Below are 23,660 nucleotides of genomic sequence, written 5' to 3'. Positions count from 1 at the left end.
AAAGTAAAGTGCACGAGACGTATGACCACAGACGAGGCGGAACGAACCGAGGGGCGATCTTGTACATGCGACATTATCGTTATCCGCGGTCCGCGCTATAGTATTGGTCGGTGGTGCAATTTGTATATGTTCTGTGGTGGTGCACGTAAATACGTGCATAGGCCATAGGCGAGTGAAGTGGCCGTCAGTGGTCGTAGAGTCTGGTATAGAGTCGTAGGGCGTAGAGTTGACCGTGCGCGTGTGTGTGCGAGAAGGGGGCGAGCGCTGGTGCGTCGCGGATACCCTGTCGCGCGCTTGCCGGAGCTGGAGCCGGAGCGCTCGTCATCGCCATGGCCCCGTGCGCGTGGTCCTTTCGTGGGAACCTCAACCGGTTCCTCGTCGACGTGCCGATCCTGCAGTGTCTGATCGTGCTGGTGAGCCTGTTCAATCTCTCTCTGTGCCTCTACGAGGACCAAGTCGGCAAATTCGATTGGTAAGTAATCGAAGCAACCTCTAAATAATGCAAAGGCAGAGAGAAAGAGAGAGAGAGAGGGAGAGTGAGAGATAGCGCGCCGTGGGAACGTTATCACGAGGACCGTTTGTACAGTCTTACATCCCGTCACCTCTGGGGTGCTGGTGAATTAACGTCGCATATTCGCGGGGCATGTTTCAGGAGGCAGAACTACGTCGGGAAAATTAAATTCGCCAGCTTCGACACGGTGTCCACGGCGAAGAAGATCATCGTTGCCACCGAGGAGAACGTTATTGCCGCGCTTAATCTGAAATCGGGTAAAGCATTTATAATTCATATGATTCCTTTTTCTTCCTTCTTCTATCTTTCACACGTTTGTTTCCGGCTGACGAGGAACGCGTCGCGTTTTTTGTTACCGGTCCCTCCGTTATTTAATCGCCGTTTAACTGCCATTTACTTCCCCCTCCTCGTCTATCAGATGATTACAATGATTAGGCACATCTTGGCACACATTGATATTATGAATTAAATATTACTCCAAGAGTATCGTTACGCGCCAAGAAATATAGCTCGCTTAGTTTGTTGGATCGGAATAAATTGTATTAATGATATTTGCGATTTGACAGGCCAAATATTATGGAGGCGAGTGTTAGAGAAAGGTTATGGCGGACGTATCAGAACTCTAGGAGGTGTCACGGATGGAGATTTGATATCTGTAAGCGGAGGTGTTCCTGCCATCGTTCGCGCCTGGGATTTGGCGACCGGGCATATACTTAATGAATGGCCGATAGCCGAGCCAAATAGCGACAGGTTTGTATAGAATTATTACTGTTGAATTTATTATTGAAACAATATTCCATGTATATGCAAAATTTTACTTTGGTAATGTTAAGAAAAAAATCTATGAGTGTATTATTTTTTTTCTACATCTTTAATGGTGAAAAGTCATAGAAGAGAGCTAAAACATGTTTCTGGATGTTGTGTACTATACAAATATACAGGATATAATTATTTGTTAAAAGCTCTCAAAAGCTTGATACATTGAAGACTTATGTAAAACATAATTCATTGCTTTTACAGACTTGCAACTCCGTTTGTATCGTTTTCTACATTGGGCTTGTACTCTGCCGACAGGTCTTTCCATCTTTTATTCAAAGCACAGTCAATAATATATGTTTTGTACACTTAGTTTTGTAACTCTGTGCTATTGCAAATTAGGCTGCTTAAATTCAGTGCTCTGTATCTTTATTCACATCATCATCACCATGTTGAATAATACATACATGCACACAAACACAACACATATACACATATAATGGGAGATAAATATCTAAAGATCTTTTTGTTACAATGAAAAATTAATATATATATGTACTAATGATTGTACAAAATTATGGAGATGCTTTAATGTGTCAAATATTTCTATTTCGAGCATATAATTGACAGAAACAATTTATCATTTTCCAGGATAAAAGATGTAAAGTGGCATATCAAAGATGGAACGTTACATCATATATTACCCATTTATAATAGCGGAGTGGAAGTAACGTCTTACGACAGCAAGACTGGAGAAAAACTAAAAAGTCGGAAGGTTTCTGCGCCATTCATAAGTCGAGAAACGGAGTAAGCAATTTTAGATTTAACCCTTTTCTTACAAACCTAAGTAACTCGTGTTTGATTTTTATCCATGGAAGTTTCTCAAAATATCAGAGTACTTCCATTCTTTATTTCTTTGTAAAAAAAGTTTATAGTAGAGGAAAGAGTTTATAAGTAGAGGAAACTTCTATACAATCGAAACTGATTTTTTTTCTTTTTTTTTGAGAATAATACCAATTTGATTTCTATGTCAACTAATAGTAACTCAAAATTATAGGCAATGTTGCCTTTTTTGTGAAAATTAAAATTTTTCAAAAATTATTGTGTTCTATTTTCATTTTAAATTAAGGTCTGAATATTAGTTTTTATTTGAAAATTATTTTTCTCAAAAGAAAATTATTGTACTTATAAAAAAAATGTATTTACAGAAAATTGAGACAATATATTCGTTTTGATATTTAAAATGGCTCTACTTTTGTTCTAGATGTATTCTAGCAGCTCCATATTTGGCGTGTTTGAAAGGAGATAGTTCTTTAGCTGTAGTATTCTTAGTACATCTATTCGATACCAATGCCCAATCACAATCAGTTACGATAAATACAATATTTGGGGCTGGCGCCCAAGGACCATATAAATTAGAACCTGTGCTCGGAGAAGGACCTGTAATTTCCATTAATGCCGATAATGATCAAAGAAAACGGATTTTGGTTATCGGAGAATTTCCAACTCCCATACAGCGAGACATCGCTGGTGATGCGACCCTTTATGTTGTCTCCGTTGACAATGAGAAAATTCTTTTGGAAACAACATATAAAAATGGAGTAAATATTAAAACATGTTCTCTAATTTTAGATTGATTTTAGTGTAGTATTTTTTTTATGAATTTCCTGTTATTTTATTTTCAGAAAATAGATATAACAGCTACAAACCTATTATCGTCTGCACTTATACCTGATTTATCGGTTACTCTGACTCATTCTTCTATACAATCACCGATTATAATGGCATCCGTTTGTCCACGGCAAACGAAAGGGATAACATGCCGTCACTTGTTATCCTCTCAAGATCACAGCATCGCATTGTTGCAACACAATAAACTGGTATGGGCAAGGGAGGAAGCACTCGCCAGTATTGTGGCTGTTGAAATTATGGAATTGCCTATGTCTGACAGGGATCAAGCTATTGAAACGGAATTCGATCAGAAAGAGAGTAAGTAAAATTATTTATACACATATTATTTATACACATAGTACAAAAAAAGTCTAGTATAAATCAAACTGAAAAGGAATCTTTTATTTATTACACTAAATTTGATTAAATATTTTGTATAATGTTATGTAACTCTCTTAATATAGTATAACATAAATCTCACATTTTTTTGTTATTGGATGAAAGGATATCCCAGAAATAAGATAATATAAGTGTTGAATAACTATTATTATAAAATATCTTAAATGTGTAAAACGTATTCTCGTGCTTCCAAGATATATTATATCAGTATTAAATTATGTATTTCAAAGCTAAGGAGAAGCTTATCGTTTTAATTAATAACGCTCTTATATTAAAGCAACATGTTGCTTATCGGCACGACACACAATTCAATTTCTAGTAACAACCTACCTGTTAAGTTATATTAATTAACTCTCTTTTATGAATGGCTGCTGGCAGGTATTGATGTAGACAGTTCATGTAAGTAGTGGAGCAGGAAGGCTGGTTTTAATGCAGTATTTTGTTTTATTGCTATTTACAGACTTACATTTGCATGGTATATAACATTTGCGATATATAGGCTTTTAAAAATGTTGAAAGATGTGAGACGTACATACGTGTGATTATCTAGGATACCCTAAAAATAATACAATTATATTGCTATCTGCATGATATATCGCGAAAAATAAAATGTTCACATTGGATATTTGAGTACGGTTGAGCCCGAAACTAATTGAAATATCGTTAACGCAAATAATAAAGTAGCGATTTCATTGATATACGACAACCAGCTGTATAAAATGCATGAAAAATTTTTCATGATGATGACACGACTTCAATTATTGTATATGTAAAACCATTGAACCCGTTAAAAAAAAATTTATAACGTAATACAAACAGCTTAATCATAGCATATTTAATTCGCTACTCTCGCTAGACATCGTCTGATTTTTTATATCCTTCTGTATCATCCCAAAGATTTCGATACTCCAATTATTTGAAAATACATATTTCCTAATTCTGTTCTTAATTGCTTTTAAACAGGGGACGTTCTAAGTATGTTTCTTCGAAGGATAACATCACAGATTAATCAAGCCAGAGCGTTCTTTCAAACAATACTGGATTTAGTACCGCAGCAATCCAATCAACGTATTGATCTGGTGCAAGATAAATTTGGCTTGCACAAAATGATTGTAGCCATTACATCTGCCGGCAAGGTGAATACAAATTTATTTAGAACATCGAACATCTTATATTGCAAAACATTACATTATAAACTGTTTACAGCTGTATGGTATTGAAACTAGAAAAGGCGAAATTATCTGGCAATTCAGGTTACCTAATATTCGCGGTTTTACAAAACTGTCTAATACGATGATTTTGTATGTACAAAGAGGCAGCAGGCATTTTCCTCATCTACCTCAATGTGCATTATTAGCAGAAGATAAGGTAAAATGCATATTATATTAAGGATGCAGTCTATTTAACACTTTGAAGCATTTAGTTAATTAATAAGAATTTTAGTAAAAATAAGAATTTTACTAAGTAATTGATCAAAGAATGCTTCAAAACATTTGTAGCATCAAGCAGATAGTAGTTTCAGTAATAAATAACTTTTATTTTAGTATTTATGTCATATATTGATAACATTGCTTTTTGCTGTTACAATAGGAAACCGGAGAAGGTGTTATATACACTTTTAATCCGATTACCGGGCAGTCGTTGGACGGACTAGTGAAACTTGGTTACAAAATAAAACAATCTATGTTATTGCATGTAGCGACTGATGACTTTTTACGTGGTATCCTAATTCTTGACGCGCGGGATAAAGTTCATGTTTATCCCGACAGCGCTACCGCGGTTGCAGCTTCACTCGGGAAAAATACGTATCTTTTCACTGCTGATCAAACGACAGGCATATTATCTGGCTTCTCTCTTTCATACAGTACAACTCAGGTTTGTGACATCTAGATATATTTAGCAGTGTTAGATAAATTTTAATATTTTCTTAAATTAAGTTAAAGTTAATGGTTTATAAAATTAATTTAGTTACATTAAAAGTATAATTTTTTTTATATAGGTAATTTTTTTAAGAAAAAAAAGTCAAAGTTTATATATATTAAAAATAACTAATTGAAGTTAAAAATTAATTTATTTAAAATTAAGTTAAACGTTATTAACGTTTTTAACTTTATTGTTTAACTTATAACTTTTTAAGTTAAAAATAGTTACTGTTCAAATCTGAGATGTAGTATACAATTAATAGACCATTTTATTGATCGATGCAGGAACTAATCGCTCACAAAGTGTGGGAGCTGTTGCTGTCACCGAGAAACCAAAAAATAACACAGGTTGTAGCGAAAAATCCGATAGAACGTGTGCACTCTCAAGGGAGAGTCTTGAGTGATAGATCAGTATTGTATAAGTACATTAATCCTAATTTAGTGGCCATAGTGACAGAAGGCATCGGGCATGCCCATAAAAGTAAGTATATCTCATCATTATACGAGTGGATATTTGATCGAAGATGCATTCAACATGTTTTTATTTTACAGATACGCTTAATTTATACTTATTAGACGTAGTATCTGGGGCTATGATTTTTTCTATCACACACAAGAGAGTACGCGGTCCAATCCATATTGTGCACTCGGAGAATTGGTTGGTATATAGCTATTTTAATGAGAAAGGACGTAGAACGGAAATCGCTACGTTAGAACTCTACGAAGGAAAGATACAAAGCAACATTACAGGTGAAGATCATGATTAATTTTTTGTATCTGTACCATATATATCTGTACTATGAAAGAAAAAAAAAAGGATTAATATCAATTGGTTGTTAATCCATTTTAATTTAGTTATTTTAATGTCAACTTTAAGATCGAAAATATTGGTTTTTCTTAAAAATGGAAAACTTGTATGTAATATACAGGGTGATTCAGAACGACCCATGTGTCCCTGTAAAGACGTGTTCTTGAATAAATTCTGAGACGATTTTTCCTGTACGAAAATTTTGTCCAACGCTTACTTTTTGAATAATAAGAGGATAAAGTTAGCGAATCACGGGCCGTGTACACATGGTAGACAAAGGCGGCGCAACTCACCGACCGACGCGGGCGCTTACCCGTGTCGGACGGTGAGTTCCGCCGCCTTTGTCTACCATGTGTACACGGACGGTGAGTTCCGCCGCCTTTGTCTACCATTATTCAAAAAGTAAGCGTTGGACAAAATTTTCGTACAGGAAAAATCGTCTCAGAATTTATTCAAGAACACGTCTTTACAGGGACACATGGGTCGTTCTGAATCACCCTATATATATATATATATATATATATCATGGGTCGTTCTGAATCACCCTGTATATATATATATACATATATATGATATCAAGAATGGGTAGTTTTTACTTTTAACTAAAATTTTCGATATAATTAATTAGATTTCTTATCAAATTAATGTGGAACATTGGCTATTTTTTCAAGATACAAATATATTTGTTTCAATTTAATAATGATTTAATAATTATTGTTGGATGTTTCAGTGTTCTCTTCTTTAGCAACAACAAAATTGCCAATTGTAGAAAGGCAAGCTTTTATTTTTCCGGCATCTATAGAATATATGCAGGAAACAATAACAGAAAAGGGTATCACTAGTAAACATATAATAGGTACGTAAAATTATAGCTTAAAACTGTAAAAAATCCAATTATTTGGATTTTTTTCAATTATTTGGATATTTAAATATACGTTAAGTGGCGCGCGTACATTTAATTAAATTTTAATGTGTTTCCAACAGTTGCTTTAGCCAATGGTGGAATATTAGAGTTGCCGTGGATGATGGTGGATCCACGACGGCCTATTAATCCTGAAATGCGAGAAGAAGGAGTAATACCGTACATGCCAGAGATTCCAGTCCATATGGATGCTATTATTAATTATAATCAAAGCGTTTCTAGGGTTATGGGTATTCATACTAGTCCTAGTGGCCTTGAAAGTACTTGTTTAGTTTTTGTACATGGACTTGGTGAGTATGGCATTAGCGTATTTGATTATAGACTTGCATTTCTATAAATCACTTCTCACACAAAACGATTGAAACATTTGCAGACCTGTTTTACACAAGAGTAGCACCATCGAAAACATTCGACGTCCTCAAAGAAGACTTTGATTATTATCTTATTGTGATAGTACTCGCAGCGCTCTTGATCTCATCATATATCACCAAAAAGTTAGCATCCCAAAAAGCTCAAAAGCAAGCGTGGAAATGATGCCTTGTTTTTCTAGAATTGTGTTATATTTATGAATTTGTTCACTATAGGCAAGAATTTTTCCTAAAGATAAATTGTAAGATATACTGTTTTATAAATAGCTAATTTTAAAACACAAGGTAATTGCTAATATTTCATTATAGTTTACCTAAAAATTATTCAATCTTAAATCCTAAACAAAAACATACGATAAAACGTATCAAGAGGCGCGGTCGCGTCTCGCGCCAAAGTGAACGCGAAGCGAGAAAGACCGAGCCTCTTACGCGAATATACTTTTACTTGGTTAATCTGGTACAGAGCGCACATATGCGTTGTTGAGTAAATTCTTTCAAAGCGTGATGATCAATGTGCGACGAGAGTGGACCATGATCATTGATCGTTAAACTACATTAAAGCAACTCACAACATGCTCAAATATAATTGTTTCTTCATTAATTGTACAGCCATTTCTGTAAAAAATAAGAGTTTTTTTTTTTTATATCTATATACTTTCTATATAAATCAAAGCAAGAATCGGCAATTTTTAGAGACAATTAAGATTATGTTCATAATACATCATTCTCTATAGTGAAAATTTTAGAATATTAATATATATAGTAAACAATGTTATATAAAAACAGATATTTGTTTGACACACGAAAGAAAAATTTGATTATTATGTTAAATATGATAATCTAATTAACAAATAAATATTAATAATTTACTTTCATAATTGTGTGCAAAATATAAGCTGAAATTTATGAATATATTTTGCATCTTTCTTTATAAGTCTCATAATTCTTTATAATGGTATATTGTAAAACCTTTATGTGTGCATTTTATATACATACTCGTATATTTCAAATTTTTTGCAAATTGTCTTATGATCAAATTTTTTTTAAAAACATCATACGAGACTTATGCTCGAATATACCGATACAACTTAATTTTAAACTTGGTTTAAAACTTGTTTTCTATTTTATTTTAATTATGAAAATTAATAAAAGACATTAAACCAAGCTTAAAGTTAAGCTAGCTTAATAGATCTTATAAAAAATATCATGCAAAAAAATTCATCATGTTAGTCATTTGAAGAAAACACGAAATTTTTATCACTGCTCAGTTGAAAAATTTAGTTATATATACGCCTCCAGCTTTTATTTTATGTATCATTGACCCATTATTTACATAACTTCAAAAATTAAAATACTTTAAAATTGAAAATATTTCAAGGTAGCAAGATCGTAATCGTAATTATTATTTGCATTTATATATGCATTTCTCTTATTTGAAATAGTAGGCGAATTGTTAGACTAGAGAAATATTACGAGAATTTTAAACTACTTTGAAAATTAACTAGTAATTTAATTAGCTTCAATTTCGAATTTAAAAATCAAACAAAAACGATTTAATAGTGCACGCAAAAAAATGTTGAAATATAAAATTGATTTTAAGATGCGTGTATGCGTGCATGTGTATAGGTGTATTCGTGCATGTGTGTAGGTGTATGCGTGCAAGGAATGCAATATTCATTATCATGTGTATATTAAAATTAATTTGAAACTGGAGGAATTATATGTAAATAAACTTACCTATATAATGTATGTATACGTATGTATATATAATATATATATATATATATATATATATATATATATATATATATATATATATTACAAATACATACACAGAGCACCTTAACACATTTTTGTTTTATAATGTATTGCTTTGTAGATAGTAAACAAAAGTATAATTATATGTAAGTTATTGTAAAATGTGGAAATAATTATAAAATGTTAGAATTATATACAATAAAAATTTTCTGTCACAAAAATTTTTTTATTCTGTAATGCTTATGAAATTTATATAAACATATAAATAGACCTAATACTCCATTTACCTTTTATAAGATTAATATTACTTCAGTATAAAATGCTGCTTTGTAATTGAATAACGCATTATTCAAAGAGTTTTGGCTTAATAATATTCATATTATTTATCACATTTCTAAGGTATCCATTTTATTATAGTTTTTAATACTTTTTTAAATATATTTATTTAACGGTTGATATTCTTTTGTTGAATATACATAATGATTTCATTTATATTTCTATAATATTCATTTAATGGAGCAACATCTGAAACCTAAAAAAATATAAAATAACATTATATAACATTAGATTTTAATCCATATTAAAAAAATCGCGTCTCATAAATTACCAGTAGATTTTTTATATCAAATGTTGCATCAGACACTATTTGTGCAACTTTTGAATTCCAGATACTAAGGCATTTCGTCCATGCGATATCCTCATTATAATCAGCAATATCTTTGTACAATTTTATACAGCATGCCTATTAATTATACAGTAACAAGTTAAAGATATTTAATGGGAATGCAGGAATGTACTTCTTTTTGTCTTGATCTTACCTGTAATGTGGTATGCTGACGTGCATTAAGGTACAATTGTGTATTACTCAATATTTGCCATAACTCGTGCTCACGCAGTTTCAAGAGCCGCGCGATTATTCCCAACGTAGATAACAACTCGTACTGGGTTTTGTAAGTTTGTGTAAATTTGTAAATATTTACCGAGTTCTTATTAATACTTTCTGTAGAAGACTTAGTCAAGAACTTAAATACTAACGGCAATACCTCTCTGTGCATAAAAGATCCATTATGACGTTACAACATTCAACGTGTACATCTCTACAATATATTATTCCATGAAAAACGCAAAATATTTTACCGTAGTGTTCTGCTTCTGATAAAATCATTCGATATATTAGCGAGTACGTGCAAGAGTTGCCACGCATGGTTAATTACAAGAACATTTTCATCGTTGAATCTGTCGATCAGTGGATGCCACAACTGATGCACAAGAGGCAGTAGTTCATTTTCCCACACAACTAACATCGGTAAGCCCTCCTGAAGCGTTTGCATTGCCATCAGTGACTTTTGCACATCCTTCAAAGGTAGAAAGTGTATACAACGTCTCATAACGTCTATGATTATCGTTATATGAGTTGGTAACTTTTTGTCTTGTTTGTCTGGAACATATAATAAACAATGAAATAAATTTTGCAATCTTTAAAAATTAAGACAAATTCCTGTTACCTTCTGTACTGAGATCTGAATAATCCTCATTTATCTCTTCCGGTAACTCGGTATCTGGTACATTTGTGTCTAATTTTATCTCTTCCTCAATTTTTTCATCAATCTTTTTTGCATTATAATATTCCAACAAAGAAAGAATAATTGTCTCCGAAAGATTATTATTATTTGTAGTTGATGCATCTTCTTCTTTTGCTACTTTTTCATTATTCCAATTTATCAACGTTTTTATACATATAATAAATGTGTGAAATATCTTCAAGAATGAACAAGTATCTTTTTGATGATAAGGGGTGCTTAGTTGCCTGAGTACATCCTCCACAATTCCCTTCAAGTGCGGCAAAAAATCTAATCTGCTATACTTCATAACAACCTTGATAACGTCGAATACGCCGGGATTGCGATCTACTTGGCGTAATTTCATTATAATGTGATAAGAAAAATAATCTACATTAGCACGTAATAGATCACCGATTGTCCCATGGTGCTGTGCTTTCGCGACATTTTCAAGAGCGCGCACTCCAATATAACTGATTAAACTGTTCCCACTGCCTAAAATTAAAATTCATAATTTTTATTTGTTCATAAGATTGTGATTTCTGTCATTGTTAATGACATACCCGCTCTTTCAATGATTAAATATAAGGTTTTTAAAAGATATCTATCGTAGTCATGCTGTAAATTTAGTGCTATAAGACCTAATCCTTCTGTCAAAAGGCAACATTGCACTATATTGCTCTGTGCCTGCATCAAAGAAATATCTTCAGTTACTTCTGTAGGCAAGTACCATACTTCTTGTGTTGTGTAAAAATCTACGATTTCCTTATATAAACATAAAGAGGATGAATCTTTAACAGAAACTGAAACAAAGAAAATTGAGATAAAAGTTTACCATAGCAACATTTACGTTTTAAATAAATACAAGGGATAATCAAAATAATTTGACCACCTGAGAAATACATTATTTATTTTAGTAATAAAAAGTTGATCATTTATCTTTGCAAATTTGAAATAAGGTCACACAATACTTAAATAGTCAGCAGTACAATGTTATATTATTTTTTTAACAAAACATTTTTTAAGATATATTAGAGAATGCTTAAGAGATATTAGAAGACAAAATCTGCTTTTCATTCTCAAAACTTACATTAATTCGATATAATATTTCAGTCAGGCAGTTATGCAGACTAGAAAAAATATTACAGTTTTGAAGATCAGAAAGCAATTTAAAAAATAGTGTAAAAAATAAAATTTTTCCTTTAATATCATTTATATGATCAATTAAAAGACGGATGTTCTGTTAAAAGAATAATACAACATTCCATTACTGATTATTCAAGTATTATACTTGCATTATACTTGATTTTCCAACAAAAATAGAATCTGTTAAATTTCTTATTAATAAAAAAAAAGTAATGTATTTACAATGTGTTTACATTATTTCGGCTATCCCCTGTAGATATTATCTGTACTACCTAAAATCCAATTAAGTAACAAACTCAATTCCTTCCTGTGTTGTGGTGCATCCGTCATAAGCTCGAAAATAGTGTCGATTAATATTCTAAAATCTCCACATTCTCCGAGTAGCTTACATATCGTAATAAGTTTTTCTTTGCACGAGTTATTCTTAATAAACTTAAATTGTCTCCACGAATCTGATCCATAAAAATATGCAGGATCATCTAAATCTTTCACGTTTGCCGTCTGTAGAAGAGACACGTTGTTGTAATCTATGACCATAATGTACACAAGAGCTAAAAGCAGTCTTTGCATGTGAGTCTGAGACCTCATAATGTGAGGCAATCGTTGTTTTCCAAATAATCTTAAATAGCCAGCAAATTGATTCATGTATGCTAATTGTTCATTATCATCTAGAAAATATATAGTGGATACATATAATATACATTATGTGTGTGGTTTTCATATTTATGTTTAATTATATTACGTTTATTAATACAAAATAAGAAACTTTGATCAATGAGAACAAAATCTTACCTGATCGTCTAATAATAGTCGGCAGTCTTGTAAGTAAGCTATAAAATTTATCTTCCAATGAATCAATCAATGATTTCATATCATAATTTTGCATATAGTTTTCACTTATTGCATGTAACACGTTGTGCGCTTTTTCACTAACTTCTAAGGATTCATCTTCAGATAGGGAAATCAAGTAATCTAGTAATGCCATAATATTTGGTTTCATATTTCTATGTAAAATATATATACATTTAGAAGTTATAAAAATGTAGAAAAAAAAGAAACATATCAAAAGAAAATGTTTTACCTGCGACAATTTTTAAGTATAAGACTGATACTTTCAACTAATTCTCTCTTAACTTGGTAATGTGAATGACTTCTGATTTGGTCTAACAATGGTATACATAAACCAAGTTTAATAGCTACAGCCTCAAACCATTCTTTATTTCTTATACCTTTTTTCAAATTATATTCTATATCACATTTTCCATTATGCTTTGTATTATGTGATACATCAGTGGGTACACTAGAACCTTTCTTTATAATTGTTTCTATAGATAAAGCGTCTTCTTCAGTGTTTTCTTCATCCTTATCACGGATTACAAGAGATATGATTCTCCCCCATGCTCGAGTTGCTATCTGTAATATTCAATTACTGTGTAATTTCAATTAGTCAAATAATCTTTTTTTATTAGTCTATCTTAAAAATAAAGTTCAATATATGTAAAAATCATGTATTACCACTGTAAGTTTGTGATTCTGAACTTCACTTCCCGTTGCTATTTCCTGTAGTCCACAGACAACACCAGGAAAAAATGCCATGATAGTATTTGCTACTTGATCTTGTATAATGATGTCAGATTTATCTATAGTTTGATCATCAATATGACACAAAGCCATTACTGCTTCTATCCCAGCTAATCTAACAATTAATTTGAATTAATACATTTTAAGGTAATATTATAAAAAAACAAGATGCTGGATAATTGTTATAGCAGTCAAACAAAGGGTTAGATTTCTAGACTTGCTATTTCGTATATACAATATTACAAAATTTTGAGTATCTCAATGTGATAAAAATAAAATAATCAAAAACATAAATTTTTTATTCATAAAGTAAAACCCGCATCAGATTACTTATTGGAGATTGATTATTGCAAATTCAAGATTAGAATTCAATCAATCAAAACATTTGAATCCGTTTCAATCTAATTTAAGAAGATTAAATTTTAATCTCCAATTTGCAATCCTCAATCTCTAACGGATAATCTAATATGGACTTAGCTGAGATTGAACAAATATGATACTGTAGCGTTTCTTGGAAGACAAAAGTTTAAAAACAATGATAACAATAAATAAAATTTTCAAAACAAATTCTTCAAAGATTGGGCAAGAGAATTTACCCTTTCAATAAAAATTGCAATTGTCATAAAACCAGTTCAAAAGTTTTATCATCTGTGGAAAAGGGGAGGAAAAGTAAAATTTGTTATAATACTAATATAATTCCATCTTCAATATATTTTTTCTAAATGCTTACCTTACAAGAAAAGACTTTTCAGTTCTTGCAATTGTTAAACATAAAAATATTCCTTGACCAAGTTTCAGCACATTTTCTTTGATATAAAGTGAGTCTATCACATCAGTAGTGCTTTGGTGAACAAGATCTTTAATACATAAAGCCACTGCCTCCTTAAGTTCCTCATGAAATAAGATCACTGTCAAATTCACACAAATAATTAGATTATTGTTAATTATTATAAGCATTCATTGACATAATCTACATACTTTGATTGGGCTGAGTCTTGTCAAAAATCTGGATCAACAAAGAGCCATAGATGTCAAAAAAAAGTTTCAATTTTGTAATTCTAGTTTTTTGTATTACAACTCTCATCGTCCTTATCAGTTCCTCTTTCACAGTCATACTATATAAAAAAATATATTTTAAGCAGGGTTGCATAACTATTTAAAAAGATCAAAATTAAATAATAAAATTACAATAACTTTTAACTCAATTTTTAACTTTAATGAAAAGAAAAACAATATTTTATTGTTATCTCTTATATACTTAGTTCACAAATAAAATATAAAATTTATTCATTGATCTATATTGTAATTGTTTTGTTAGAGTAATTAAAAATTCATACCATTCTAACTTAATATAAATTTAATATAAATATAAGATTTCTCAAAATTAACTGTTAGTTCAACTTAATCTTAACATAATTTTTAACTGGGTTTTTTGTTTATAAAACTTCTAAGTTAATCACCTAAGTCATTAACTTTAACTTTTAATTTTTAGTTAAAAAAAAATATAGACATAATTCTAATTTTAAATCACTTATTTATTATTCACAATTATTTATACAACAATATATATCATGTATTCAGTCACATTTTTTTTTATTATACATAATGTGAGTTAGGGCAAAGGAATGATGTGCTGAATTACCTTGAATTGCTTTGTAGGCTGGTGATAACAGGAAGTAGACAGTACCCTGACAGATCTTGCATGATTTTATCAGGGATGTTTCTAGCTAACTGCGCGACTCTGCGTGCATGATCTTTGTTTGGATTTTTTATCAGATCATCACAGCACGATTTCAATTCCAGAAAACTCTGCATGTCAAACTGTTCCATCTTAGTATTAAAATCCTAAAATGCTTTTTTTCCAATCACAACACACTTGCTATTATGAATTTACAATGCAACGCTGGAACTCTCCTATCAATTAATAATATACTTAAGTACTTAAGTACATAACATATAATCTTTAAAAAATATACCAATCTCGTTTATTTTTTTTTAAGATTTAATTGTTCTTGAATATTCATTCACTAACCTCTACACATCTTCTTTCACGTCTTTACAGATTTTAATTTTAATTCAACTTGTACCATATATCTTTTTTCCTTTAATGGATTTTCAATCTTCAAGGTCACAATACTTTATTTCACTTCAAAATATGCATCTATAATTTAAAAAAAATTGAGATTTGTCATTCTCAGCAATTGTAGCGTTACGTGCCGTACGCGCTACATAAGGTGTGTGGTGTAGGTGTAGAGATTTTTTCTGAACTTATTATATTTTTCTTTTTCTTACATTAACGTCCAATTATACATCTATTTCATTCTAAGTGCAAAAAGTGCAATCTGATGCAACTGTGGAAAACATAACCACTATTTTATATACACTAATGCATTCTGGCGCATGGTGCATTCTGCAAATATTTCCGATGGCGGCCACACGTGAAGTTACTTAAACTACAAAAACATCGCAAACTGATGACATAAAAATGCCGATTTCGGCACTGGATGTAAGAACGGTTAAACTAATTACTACCACGCAAATAATAACGTCTGTGTATGCTGTGGTGAAAGAATTAGTCGAAAATGCAATTGACGCCGATGCAGACAACATCGAAATTAACCTGGTATGCAATAGACAATAGTACAATTTATTCATATATATACATAATATTTTTTAAGCAAGCACAATATATTCATGCATTTTTCTTCTTTTTTTAGATAGATAATGGCAGATCTTTGATAGAAGTAAAGGACAATGGTTGTGGCATATCAAAGGAGGATACCCCGTACATGGGATTACCATCCTACACGTCGAAAATAACGAATTTCGAAGATCTAGGTAAGTGCTTACATATTACAATTTTTAATATTTTTGTTGGCTAAAATGTTTTTTAGACTATTGCATAGTCATAGCGACAAAGTCAATTCTTACATCTTTGTTTTTATCGTTTTTAGATGAATTGCAAACATTTGGCTTCAGAGGAGAGGCGCTTAGCGCACTGTGTGCAGTAGCAGAAGTCATCATTATAACAAAAACAAAAGAAGATAACGTTGCAGCCTTGTATGCAATGAATCATAATGGACATATTGTAAACTGTGAAACTTGCCATAGAAGTACTGGTAAAAATATCTTTTTAGTTTTTAAAATTCTTTAAAGTAAGCAGGAATATATAATAATATTGTAATGTATATAATTTCACTAATTTATTATATTTATTAGGAACTACAGTACAAGTAAGAAATTTATTTAAACAAGTGCCTGTGAGGAGACAAATAATTACTAATACAAAGAAAACTAATCAGACTATTAAATTATTGGAAACTCTGATACAGTGCTTTGGAATATGTAAACCAAACATTCGAATACAATTCAGAGTGAATAATAATGTTATTTTTACAAAACCAAGTTTAAATAATATCAGAGAAGCTGTGAATCATGTACTTGGTAGAAAAATTATGTCTAACATGGAATGGGTTGAATCTAAAAATGCAGAGGTAATTATATTCTTGAAATTATTTTAAAAAATGTATGAAAGAAATATACAATCAGTCATAACTCATATTAATAACTAAACTGATAACATTAATAACTTAATTTGTTATCTTGATCTTTCAGCTTACTCTGCAATTAATGTTGCCTTCAAAAAAAGTGCAAAATTTATCAGACATTTTTCACCCCGATTTACACTTTATTTTTGTAAATAATAGACCTATTAAGCACAAAGATCTTGAAAAGGTACGTTTTATGTTTATGTATGTTGTTATATTTAAGCTTATAAGGAAAAACTAAATTTTTTTACAAATCTCATTTTACGTATATAAATATAATTTTTATAATACTTTTTTGTAATGCCTATAACAAGTTAATAAAAATGTTTTTTGTACACATAGATTGTAAATAGTTTAATATTAGAACATTTTGAACAAGAATCATATAGAAAGAAAACAGTATTTCTTGTATACATTACTTTGAGGCCAATGGATATTGATGTCAATTTAGAACCAAATAAAGATGCAATTTTGTTTAAAGATCAGGTAAGATTAAAGATGTTGATAATATGGCATTTAATATTAAATGAAATATATACATACATACATACACACACACACGCGCGCGCGCGCGCACACACACACACACACACACACACACACACACACACACACACATATATATATATATATATATGCATAATTATATAATAATTATGTAATAATTACATTAATTAGTAAAAAGTGTAAAATACGAAATATAATACATATATAAATATTACAAATTATACAATTGATATTTGTAGAATAAAATCCTTAATAGTGTAGATAAGTGTATAAGAAAATTTTATGGGCTCAAACCTGTGGAAGTTACTGAACAAAATGTGTCTAATGACACGTCTGTCTGTTATCAAGATTATTCACCTAGTTTGAACAAAAATATTGTTGACGCTGAAGAGCCTGTGTGCAAAAAACGAAAAATACATGTTCAAGAGAAAGATATTCAAGAAGATATTGTCAAAGAGAAATCCATACTTGTTAATAACTGTAATGGATATGAAGAATCTCAAGAAAAGCAAAATAATAATCAAATTCATGAACAGCAGCATTATGAAAATGCATTGCCTCTAACAACCCATGTACAAGCACCGAATTTGAGTGATTCTGATTCAAATGACACCTTCCCTACCACAATTCCAGTTAATGATAAGGTGTTAGTATATAGAATGTGATTAATTAATATATGGATTTTGAAGTGGTCTTGTTTTTTATTAGTTATTGATATTAATATATTAATGAATATATAATGAATAAATTAATAAATACTAATAAAATTTAAACTAATAAATTAAAAAATACTAATAAAATTTTAATTGCGTTCAAAAATTACATAAACAATATAAATATTGGTAATGTAAATTACAGAAAAAATGACTATTTAGCTTTAAGTCAACTACCCGTAGTAGATCTTGGTGAAGATTTTGACTTTATAGAAAAAATTGAAAACTGTAATATTTCTAAGAACGAAAAGGAGGCTAAAAGCATCAAAGAGAAAAAGGAAATTACATTGGAAGCATGGAGTAAAGGACATGTCGCTGGACTCAAGGTAAAACTTTAATAATTTTTTTAAATTTAATTCTTGATTGAATTTATTGTAGAGTTATTATATTATAGTATACTATATCAGTAGTACATGCAACTAATATTATTGTCAAATACAACAGGGTGGTACAGATATAATATCAGATATTGCCATTCAGGGTATATTAGATGATAACTTAAATAAGAAAATTGATGAAACATTAGAACCAGAAACAGTACGTGTTGACCGTAAAGAGCTTAAATTTCTAAAACATGTTAGATCACAAGGTATATAATTGTGTCATCATTAAAATTTTTTATATGCTATCCATACACTCACATATAATATTAAAAAAATGTTCTAATCTTATCTGAAATTGTGAATAAAATTCTTGAAAAATCAAGAAATTCTTTTATGAAATTTGAGTTAATATAAACACAGTAAATAACATTTATATAGAGAACATTTAAAATTACAATATTAATAACTATTTTGCGTTTAGTTACAAAGGAAAATCCTACATTAACAGCAGCCCAAACTGCAAAAAAGATTACTAATTTTTGGAAGGACTTGTCTTCGGAAGAACGTGGTTATTACCGCGATATTGCAAAAGAAGAAGAAAAGGAACATCAGAGATATAAAAAAGCCGAGGAAAGAGCTGATACGAATAAAATAGGCTCAGATAAAAATAAGAGTAGACTCTTACAGTTGTTTGAGAAAATAAAATCTTCGAAAAATGAAGGGAAAGATAAATTAAATATGAGAACGATAGTACCTTGGATCATCGACAGAACTAAAATAATCACAAGGTTGAATCTTAAACATATATGATCGTTTATTGTATATTTCATACACTAATGCACTCAACTAACTTGCAGATCAGATTTTGAGAATGAGCACATAATAGGTCAATTGACACCCAATCTGTGGGTTGCTACAATTTGCGAACAAATATGGGTTGTAAACATTACTGGTCTGATCAAAGGTTTGAAAGTTACTGATATTGATGCAGATAAGGTAACTACACATTAAAAATTACTTATTTTCTATGAAAATTACTGTATACAAACTTGTATAATTTTTTTCTCTATTGCTACTGTTATTAAATTTTCTCTATTTTTATTTTTGTTGCAGATTGATGCCAAGAGAATTGAACGTCTTCTTAAGCAATGGTTGGTAGAACGAGATGATATGTCGGTGATGCACTCTATTTACGAATACACGAAAAAAGCGTAAATGCTCATAGTATTACTGTAATACATGCAAGATGTTTTTTAAGTTATTTAGTAAGCAATGTTAGAACGTTTTAATTTCATCTTTAAGTTATTTAGTAAATAATTTTTTTCATGTTTAACGTCACTTTTATGTATGTACAATATTTCTAATATGCAGAATCTTAAATTATAGTTGAACTTTTGATTTGTACAATTTGTACAATTTTATACAATTGTATAGGTACACAATAATAAAATATATACAAATAATGAATAAATTAAAAATCATGAAAGTAAGCCGTAACAAACACGTTCTCTCGAGATTAGTTTTTTAGCACATTAATTGTTGCCATACATAATAAGTATTTAAGATAAGTTTCAAACTTTTTATAAATTGTAAAGAATTTTTTTAAATTTTAAATTATTAAGTGATTTACATATATAATTATACAATTTTATTATAATTTACGATTATACAATTTTATGAAGGTTAATTTAACGCGCCAATTTGATCAATTATTTTATTTCCAATGGTTTCCGTTGGCTCCGATTGTCACTAGTATCGCCGTTATCGCAGTTTCCCATCTACGTAATGTGCGACTGCACAATCTTGTATCCGCCATTTTCCTTGATCCTTTCTTAACTGCCTTTTGCTGCCTTTTCCGTTCGGTCCGTTGTGGGATTCGGTTATTCATTCGATTTTAACATAATGGTGAGTTATTTCTTTTCAATATAATGTATTTATTCGATAAAATATATTGTAATATACACGAATGATTGATTGGAAATTGACGAAAACGTGAGATGCTTATTTTTTAGAGAGATTCATTTGCCGCATGGTTCGAGTCTAAATTCCTATGGAGTAATCGGCACGTTTTCTCCATATAATTTAACATTTGTTTCTTTTTAAAGTACATGTTTTATTTGAAAAAAAAATTTCTGTTGTGTGAAACAAGGAATAAGCAAATATTTTTGCACAAAGTTGAATATAAATTCTAATATATTTAATTCTTAACATACGGGATACAGTATGTGTGATACCGCCCGCAATTTTTAGAAAAGGGCAGACAATTATAGCTGCTTTCCAAAATTCACTACAGGTATTAAAAAAATACTCTGAAAGAATAATGGAACGCACTTTATGAGTATAATTTTACAAGATTATAATTGAACTATGAAAGAAAAAGAAAATTCGGGATAAAATGGCGGAGGTTATCAATTATACGCTATTAGGAAACGGTAAAAAGTGATTAAATATTGAATGATGAAAATATTCAGCTCACTTTGATTGAGAAATGAAAAGAAAACTTTTCCCTATTGATCTGAATACAGATAGAAAAACGGCACAAAACTTACATCCTTTGCTTTTGTTTCTAACTACCTGCTTATTCTTTTGTAGGGTTTTGTCAAAGTAGTCAAGAATAAACAGTACTTTAAGCGGTACCAAGTTAAATTCAAGAGGCGCCGTGAAGGAAAGACTGATTATTATGCTCGTAAGCGGCTGACTATTCAGGACAAGAACAAGTACAACACACCTAAGTACAGGCTGATTGTACGTTTGTCCAACAAGGATATTACATGCCAGGTAATTCAAATATGCTTAAATTCAGCTGTGATTGAATTGAAATTCAAACAGGAATTAAGAATAGTGTCAAGATTGTAATTTTTACTCAATGTACATTAAATTTATTGCATCAGATTGTTCTTGGCTAGAAGAATAAGTTATTTATTAATTTTTTTAATATGTGTGAAATACAATATATGCTAATATGATGACAATCCTAGCTCGCTTCGATGTTTCTATGATGAAAACTCGAGTGTTCCCTGTTGTTATATAGCCTGATTAGCAAAACTATTAAATATTGTAGAATATTAAAATTTTTACCAATGTATATTAAGTTTGTATAAGAAATTGTGATCTAATAATGCATGTATTCTTACTCAAGGTTGCCTACTCAAGAATTGAAGGGGATAGAATCGTATGCGCTGCTTACAGCCATGAACTTCCCAAATATGGAGTAAAAGTTGGTCTTACCAACTATGCATCTGCTTACTGCACAGGATTGCTTCTGGCTAGAAGAGTAAGTTATTTTAGTTTTTTTTTGTTTTAATATATCTGAAATACAATATATGATAATTATTCAGTTTAGGTACTTTACCTCCGATTATGACGAAATTTTGTTTATTTAGAGCGACACTTTTTTCTGCCAGATTTGTTTATTTTGAATGAAAACGCATCAAATGAACCTAATTTCGTCAAAATCGGAGGTGAAGTACCTAAACTGAATAATTATCCAGTATATACTAATATGATGACAATCTCAGCTCGCTTCGATGTTTCCATGATGAATACTTGATGGTTCCCTGTTATTATATTTCCTGATTAATAAAACTATCAAATATTATATTAAATAACATTACTGTTATAATAAAATGTATAAAATTTTATTTTTGACAGCTCCTTAAGAAACTAGGATTGGACAACTTATACGTGGGTACCACAGACGTAACTGGTGATGAGTACAATGTCGAGGAATTAGATGATGGCCCAGGTGCCTTCAGATGTTACCTGGACACAGGATTAATGCGCACCACGACAGGTGCCCGAGTTTTTGGTGCTATGAAAGGCGCGGTTGACGGTGGTCTAAATATCCCTCATAGGTAATAAAACTCATACAATTATCTTTTAATATAATTTAATTGTTTAATTAATTTTAATGCAATTTAATTGTTTAATTATATTTTAATGCAATTTAATGAAGAAAAAATTTAAATCTTTTTGTTCTCATAAATGAAATGGAATAAAACACAAGTTTAATTTCAATCAAATCAATTCTGTACAATTGCTTGATGAGACATAAATGTACATGATAGTTTGACATGGGTTTAAGTTTTGAAATTTGCTTTACATTTAATTTGATATAAATTTCGTAGAAGATAAAATAAGATTTGTATTTAGCAATATTAATTCCAAAAATATATACTTTGTCACACATAATTTCGACTGAGTTTCAATAACTTTGTTGTTTTGTTTTGCAGTACCAAGAGATTCCCTGGCTATGATAGCGAATCGAAGTCGTTTAACGCAGATGTGCACCGACAGCACATATTCGGTCAACACGTCGCGAATTACATGAGAACTTTGGAAGAAGAAGATGATGAAGCTTTCAAGAGGCAGTTCTCGCATTATATTAAGAATGGCATCTCTGCGAATGATGTAAGTAATTATAATATAAAATGTAAATATATGATTTTAATACTCGTACGTCCAATTTAAAATTGCTGCTTAGATTATTTAAGTCTATGTAGCGTCGCAGTTGGACAATAACAATCTTCATTGGTTGTTAAATGTAAATGCATATGTTAATGCATTTATTGAAATAAACCTATGTTACATATATATAATTACGTATAGGAAAACATTGATAGAATATAAAAAAAAATGTTTCAATAGATCGAGAACATATACAAGAAAGCCCATGAAGCCATCCGGGCCAACCCAGAACACACAAAGATCACGAAGGAGAAACCAGCTATCAAGAAGAGGTGGAACCGTGCAAAATTGTCATTGTCCGAGAGGAAGAACCGTGTGGCCCAAAAGAAGGCCTCCTTCCTCAAGACATTGGAGGAAGCGGAGGTGTAACCATTTTTCACTGTGGATCACCTTTGCAATGTATACACAGATTTATGTGTAAATCAAGAATAAAAAAACTCGATACAAATATATGTATCTATTAATTATAATTGTATATATAAATTTATATAAATAACATTTATTTTTGTTAAGTTATCACCAAGATACAAGTTGATTTCTTAATCAAAAATTTGATTTAATGTATTCTAATTATACATTACAACGTAAATCATTAAAAAAACCGCGCATCTGTTTTGCTGTAGAAATCCATTATCGAACAGTTTGCGCGAAATCAATCTTGATCAATCTAATCTCAGATCAGTCTTGTGTATCTTGCAATC

The 23,660-nt window shown here is 30.5% G+C and overlaps 4 protein-coding genes across 7 annotated transcripts; 3 read left to right on the top strand and 1 right to left on the bottom strand.

Moving 5' to 3' along the window:
- Positions 1-19: 19 nt before the first annotated feature.
- LOC105201234 (ER membrane protein complex subunit 1) lies at positions 20-9,330 on the top strand. 3 transcript variants are annotated; one of them, XM_039449558.1, is made up of 16 exons: positions 20-472; positions 653-768; positions 1,078-1,261; positions 1,532-1,585; positions 1,919-2,074; positions 2,532-2,868; positions 2,953-3,256; positions 3,716-3,736; positions 4,301-4,473; positions 4,544-4,705; positions 4,928-5,212; positions 5,545-5,740; positions 5,812-6,009; positions 6,798-6,923; positions 7,052-7,279; positions 7,363-9,330. In XM_039449558.1, exons 1-16 carry the CDS (start codon positions 330-332, stop codon positions 7,521-7,523), a joined length of 2,844 nt encoding a protein of 947 aa, XP_039305492.1. In that variant the 5' UTR covers positions 20-329; the 3' UTR covers positions 7,524-9,330. The 3 variants fall into 3 exon arrangements, with proteins under 3 accessions (XP_039305492.1, XP_025988612.2, XP_039305495.1); XM_026132827.2 differs by lacking the exon at positions 1,532-1,585 and having other exon boundaries at positions 21-472; positions 7,363-7,617; XM_039449561.1 differs by lacking the exon at positions 3,716-3,736 and having other exon boundaries at positions 21-472; positions 7,363-7,617.
- A 1-nt stretch (position 9,331) lies between these two features.
- Positions 9,332-15,644, bottom strand: LOC105201157 (TELO2-interacting protein 1 homolog). 2 transcript variants are annotated; one of them, XM_026132825.2, is made up of 14 exons: positions 15,434-15,644; positions 15,044-15,315; positions 14,380-14,516; positions 14,132-14,309; positions 13,336-13,516; positions 12,902-13,233; positions 12,613-12,824; positions 12,093-12,488; positions 11,238-11,477; positions 10,621-11,169; positions 10,253-10,553; positions 9,934-10,162; positions 9,723-9,857; positions 9,332-9,647 (listed from the first exon to the last, which is right to left on the bottom strand). In XM_026132825.2, the coding sequence occupies exons 2-14, from the start codon at positions 15,229-15,231 to the stop codon at positions 9,561-9,563; spliced, it is 3,165 nt and encodes a 1,054-aa protein (XP_025988610.2). In that variant the 5' UTR covers positions 15,232-15,315; positions 15,434-15,644; the 3' UTR covers positions 9,332-9,560. The 2 variants fall into 2 exon arrangements, with proteins under 2 accessions (XP_025988610.2, XP_025988611.2); XM_026132826.2 differs by lacking the exons at positions 14,380-14,516; positions 15,044-15,315; positions 15,434-15,644 and having other exon boundaries at positions 13,336-13,511; positions 14,132-14,288.
- Positions 15,645-15,758: 114 nt separating this feature from the next.
- LOC105201158 (PMS1 protein homolog 1) lies at positions 15,759-19,982 on the top strand. The gene is made up of 12 exons (XM_011169070.3): positions 15,759-16,024; positions 16,119-16,239; positions 16,356-16,520; positions 16,621-16,895; positions 17,017-17,136; positions 17,292-17,435; positions 17,696-18,102; positions 18,315-18,495; positions 18,614-18,758; positions 18,974-19,280; positions 19,350-19,488; positions 19,606-19,982. Exons 1-12 carry the CDS (start codon positions 15,887-15,889, stop codon positions 19,705-19,707), a joined length of 2,244 nt encoding a protein of 747 aa, XP_011167372.2. The 5' UTR covers positions 15,759-15,886; the 3' UTR covers positions 19,708-19,982.
- Positions 19,983-20,265: 283 nt separating this feature from the next.
- On the top strand, positions 20,266-23,426 carry LOC105201159 (60S ribosomal protein L5). Its single transcript, XM_011169071.3, has 6 exons — positions 20,266-20,397; positions 21,085-21,270; positions 21,632-21,766; positions 22,144-22,346; positions 22,725-22,902; positions 23,140-23,426. Exons 1-6 carry the CDS (start codon positions 20,395-20,397, stop codon positions 23,326-23,328), a joined length of 894 nt encoding a protein of 297 aa, XP_011167373.1. The 5' UTR covers positions 20,266-20,394; the 3' UTR covers positions 23,329-23,426.
- The last annotated feature ends 234 nt before the right edge of the window (positions 23,427-23,660 follow it).

Source organism: Solenopsis invicta, chromosome 1 (genome assembly GCF_016802725.1).
Source record: "Solenopsis invicta isolate M01_SB chromosome 1, UNIL_Sinv_3.0, whole genome shotgun sequence".
In the NCBI taxonomy this organism is placed as follows: domain Eukaryota; kingdom Metazoa; phylum Arthropoda; class Insecta; order Hymenoptera; family Formicidae; genus Solenopsis; species Solenopsis invicta.
The sequence above is the reverse complement of the archived record's forward strand: the minus strand, read 5'-3'. Positions and strand labels throughout refer to the sequence as shown.